We start from the raw sequence: 5,269 nt of genomic DNA on the forward strand, positions 1-5,269 counted from the left end.
GGGACGTAACAATCACCAAAATATCATATCGTGATATCGTATTGCGAAGTCTCACAATAGTATCATGGACCATCACAATGTATTAAATATCGACGTCTCTGAAGTTATAGTGCAGCAATATAGCTACAAAAGAGAGGGAACTACATAAACCATGATCCTTTTCACCGTTTCAGTGCCAATTACATGGAGAAACATCTTTGATTATGACAGAACCAAAGTCTTGTCGATGCATTTTAAAAGGAAAAGGAGCATATTCACATTTTGTTAGCCTCCACAAAATATCGCAATAAATACTGTACTTTAAGATGCATATCGTATTGAGAGATTTGGATATCGTTACATAAGACAGTAGACTTGTGTTTGATTAACAACATTTATTGAAAACAGTGGGGCTCATGCGATGCTGCCGGCGTTGGAGGCGATCCTGGGCCAGAGGTCTGCGCACTCTTTGGCCACTGGGCCTGTGATGGCTGAACCTGCACAAACAAAGACACGTACATCAGACTTTAAAACAAAAAAAACATGCAGCAGATCGGTTTAATCACGGCTGAGCAATACGGTAAGAGATATACTCATGATTTCATCTTTTTGAGGATATGCCACTTGGTAATTCAGTTGTTCCTCATTTAAAAGCAGGTCAAGACTCAAAAACACTTTTCCCCACGCATTTCTCCTATTGGTCAGCCTCTGTCATACTGAGTGAGTGACCGGTGGGTTTAACCTGTGAAATGTGAACTCTCAAGAGCAGGAGATGACATGAGTTGTTGGCCGTTCCCACAGTTACAAAACATACAAACTCAATATGAATCATTAAAAACCTGAAATTGTGATCACATTTATAGAAAATAGTTTATTGCATATTGCCCATTTCCAACTTCCAACACACTCTACTCTTCTAGTATGTCACAAAACATGACATGTGGACCAAGTTGGATTTGTCTCGTCACTGATTGAGCTCAGTCAGCCATAGCAGCACTGCCGTCTCACCCATAGTGAAGACTTTCTCTGCCCTCCTACGACAACTCCCCCAGCCACTGAGCAGACAGGACAAGTGCTTTTTGGAGGGGCCACAGAGCGGAGTACAGTCCGTACGCACCTTTCATTTCTCCTTTGTTGTTTACTATGACCCCCGCGTTGTCTTCAAAGTATAGAAACACTCCATCTTTTCTTCGATACGACTTCCGCTGCCGGATCACCACCGCAGGATGCACTGGAGAGAGAAAACACAGAATCACATTAAGCCAAAGATGTTCATTTTGTTTTATCTACTTTAACTTCTTGGGATCTTTTTAAACACAATACAGTAAAGTGTATTTAACTTGTTGATGTTTCGGCTGCTGCAACCGAAACAAGGCAAGTGGCAACAAGGTAATTATACTTTATCGTCTTTAAGAAAAATATCCAAGAAGTTAAAGGGAATCACATTCACATCAACCTAAAAGATGAATTTTCATCAAATCTGAAAGTAGCTCCTACACTGGCACACACAACGTTACAATGAATTTTGATTTTGGTACAAAAAGACAGAAAATGATAATCATAGAGTCTCATGTTGGCTTTTGCTTCTAAGGTCATATAAATGTTCCACCTAGAAATAAATTAATCGAAGTTGACTTGTGAACTAAAGGAAAACAAATTCAGTTAAGGTGTTGCCCTGGAACATGTGTTAAATTTTGCATTAAAAAATTAATAAAATGCAAATGCTTCTTACAGTAGATACAGTTTGATGCCATTTTAGCCCTTAGGTATTAGTGTCACTAAATCTAATTTTGCTGTTACAATTGTGAGAAACATCACAATTTCACATGACCAAACATCAAACTATTCATTCACACCAATGTACTGAGACTTCTCTAGTTGAGCAGGTTTATGAAAGAACACGTTTACTCATTTAAAGTTAACAGCTTAACACTTAACATTTAGGTTCACTGAAGAAAATACATGATGTTGAGGAGTGAGTAGATTATCAGACTGACCCTTTTTTCTGAGCTCAGGTTTGCCCTTCTTCACTGTGGCCATCACCATGTCTCCCACTCCAGCAGAGGGCAGACGGTTCAGACGGCCCTTGATGCCCTTCACGGAGATGATGTACAGGTTCTTGGCCCCTGAGAGAACACACACATATACACATACATGTTAGAGGAGTACAGAGACCTCAGAGGCCCTCTGGTGTGCATCTTCTGTACAGTTTGTCTCATCACTGATTGAGCTCAGTCAGCCATTGCAGCACTGCCGTCTCACCCAGTGAAGACTTTCTCTGCCCTCCTACGACAACTCCCCCAGCCACTGAGCAGACAGGACAAGTGCTTTTTGGAGGGAAATCAAATTACTAATAACTACCTATTACCTACTAATAACAAGGCAAAACAAGTATGTCAATTTTGGACAAGGCAGTAATATCCAAATATGTATGTCAATAATACCAAAGATCTGACAGAAAATGTACAGTATTTATAAAGAACACATTAAAAAGCTTATTAAACATATTCCACACTGCTCCAAATGAGTCTTTACTCATCTTATTTGACAAGGAGTTTTACAAGTAAACTAAAGCATGTACATCATCGTATTAAATCAACATTTCAGTTGCAGTACTTCGCATCTATGTAGCATAATGCAATGTTCTCAAATCTTGTGCTGTCCTACTTGAATAACTAATCTATCCAAATATGAGCCTCATGAAAGTACTGAGTACTCCACATGCAGTATCCTCTGGTGTTTTACCTGTGTTGTCTGCGCAGTTGATGACCGCTCCCACTGGGAGACCCAGGGAGATGCGGAACTTCGCTCCAGAAGAACCTCCACGTCCTGAAGAAGAAAAACACGATATTAGTTCGAGTTCATCTTGTTCATGTTGAGTCTGTGTCAGAATGACAGCCTGGTCCTACACGGAGCACCACTGAGGCACTGGAGGCCAACACAGAAGCATCTACAGCTAAGAACCATTTTAGTCAGAAGTAATAACACAAACACACACGGAGATACTCAGTTCTGAATAAAATCCGCAGGTGAAGTGAACGAGACAAACCTCAGAGCTTCACCGGTGTGTGCTAACTGTTAGCAGCGGCTAACAGACAGTGACTCATAAGACACGTTCTCCAAAATAATTAAATGTACAACAATCGTGCTTCTGTAGAAAACAGCTCATGAGCTGATATGGTCATAGATTTATACATTTATCAAAGCTCTGGTTTGTGTTTTTCCACACACTGCAGCGCACAGCGATAGAAGCGAAACATGGCTTCCGCCGCATCTCCGCACATAAAGCTCTAAAAGTCATCAAATTAAACACAAAGGCCCTAAAATACTAAACCCGGAGCACAGCGGTGGATGTTACATTTGACTTAAATCATTTAGTAAAGTCCGATTGTGTCTCCAAAAGGCAGATTACAGTGGATTTGAACGGGGAAAGCTCATACCTCTCTTAGACATTGCTGCGGCAGGGAAAGAGGAAGACGGAGAAAAGAATGCTGGGATATGAAGTCCGCCGCAAGTACATCCGGGTCAGGCGGACACGTTCTTCAATTTACTGTACGTGTTCTTTACGCTGCTTTAAAAAGATTTTTCACATTTATTCTCAAAAAATAATAAATCATAAATATATGCAATCTAAATACATAAACACAATATTACACGTGTATAAAAGTGTAACAGATTTGTACCGGTAGAGGGCGCGCTGTGATATCGCCGCGGCCGGGAGAGGGCAGCAGAGGAGCACACGTGTACGACTATAAGAATGGACTTTTTTTTTTTTTTTTTTTTTTTTTTTTACTTTGAGTGTGTGTTGTGCAGACTGGAATTTGGAAATATCAGTCACTTTTGTCAATAAAAGAAACCATAGAAAAAGTAAATAGTATTAGCACTTGGCAAAGGTTACGGGTTAAATTACACAATAATAGACTTAAATGTTTCAACTGTGACATTTTTGCACACAGACCAGAGCTGCACAGACATAGACTAGACTAACAACAACTATATTCTTGAGTTAAGTACTTTGGGATATCTTTTAGTCTGAGGTTGACAGTCAAATTAGCATTTTGTTATTGTCAAATAAGTAGAATATTACTGACTATAGACTTAGTCATGTGTATAATGCAGGAGTGGGGAGTAACTAATTACAAAAACACAGACCATATATATGAATAGACATACAGCTCTGGAAAAAAATAAGAGACCACTGCAAAATTATCAGTTTCTCTGATTTTACTACTTATAGGTATGTGTTTGAGTAAAACTACTGACAACATTTCTCCCAAATTCCAAATAAAAATATTGTCATTTAGAGCGTTTACTTGCAGAAAATGACAAATGGTCAAAATAACACACAGCTTTTCATGCGTCTTGGCATTCTCTCCACCAAGAAGAAGATGACCTTACTCCAGTCCTCGATGGTCCAATCCTTATGGTCATTTGCAAACCTCGGCCTGACTCTTCTTTGCTTCTCACTGACGAAAGGGTTTTTTCTAGCTTTACACGACTTGAGCCCTGCCCCTAGGAGCCTGCTTCACTTCACCATTTCAGACAAAAAAATGCAGTGGTCTCTTATTTTTTTTCCAGAGCTGAATATTCTAGCCTCTTAGCGTTTTGGAGGTAAATGACTTCGCGGCGCATCGACCTACATCAGTGTATCAACTTATCAGCGTTTTCAGGCGTCCACACGGTGCCAGATCAGATCCGCACTGAGATGAATCCGTGGGAGTTGGCGGCACCAGATCGTTCCGCCTCTGGAGCCGTTTTCCATCAGATTAGTGTGAACGAACCTCAACGAATCCACAATGAAAATGACTCAAATACGTACTAGAGTGGACGGGGCCTGAACCAAAACCTTTACTCAAGTAAGTCTACGTTCAGACTGCAGCCTGAAGTGTCCCAAATCCTATTTTTTAGCCCCTATGTTCCTGTATCTGTATCTTTTAATGACAGTCTGAACGACACAGATCCGATTTTTTCAAATGTGACCCAGGACACTTGGATATGTGCTCCTGAAACCGATACATATCTGATCTTTTGACATGTGACTTCAGTCTGAACGACCAAAGCGCATTCATCCGACCTACACGTTATCAACAAGCCACAAACGTCACTATTCTGCAATGAAGTAGGCGAAAATAGTTAATGAACTCCGTGTCAGTGAAGTGAAGCACATCACCACTCACCACTCTTGGCTCCGTCTCCACATCCACACGTTCCTTTCAACAAACGTCGCTGCCACTGCCCCACAAAACGCCAAAACCTCGTCCTTCTCCTTCTCAATCTCCTCCTTAAAACA

The 5,269-nt window shown here is 40.6% G+C and overlaps 1 protein-coding gene across 1 annotated transcript; it reads right to left on the minus strand.

Moving 5' to 3' along the window:
* Nucleotides 1-354: 354 nt before the first annotated feature.
* On the minus strand, nt 355-3,526 carry rpl23 (ribosomal protein L23). The gene is made up of 5 exons (XM_055152975.1): nt 3,420-3,526; nt 2,725-2,808; nt 1,977-2,105; nt 1,097-1,210; nt 355-476 (listed from the first exon to the last, which is right to left on the minus strand). The coding sequence occupies exons 1-5, from the start codon at nt 3,430-3,432 to the stop codon at nt 394-396; spliced, it is 423 nt and encodes a 140-aa protein (XP_055008950.1). The 5' UTR covers nt 3,433-3,526; the 3' UTR covers nt 355-393.
* Nucleotides 3,527-5,269: the final 1,743 nt, after the last annotated feature.

This window comes from Boleophthalmus pectinirostris, unplaced genomic scaffold, assembly GCF_026225935.1.
Source record: "Boleophthalmus pectinirostris isolate CB_2022bp ecotype Guang Dong unplaced genomic scaffold, ASM2622593v1 HiC_scaffold_17, whole genome shotgun sequence".
Lineage (NCBI taxonomy): Eukaryota > Metazoa > Chordata > Actinopteri > Gobiiformes > Gobiidae > Boleophthalmus > Boleophthalmus pectinirostris.

Bases quoted from the DNA above. Each gene is read 5' to 3' on its own strand.
- rpl23 (XM_055152975.1), bottom strand. The intron at 2,106-2,724 runs GTAAAACACCAG...GTGTTCTCTCAG, and splicing joins CAACTGCGCAGACAACACAG to GGGCCAAGAACCTGTACATC. The intron at 477-1,096 runs GTGCGTACGGAC...TTGTTTGTGCAG, and splicing joins CAACAAAGGAGAAATGAAAG to GTTCAGCCATCACAGGCCCA.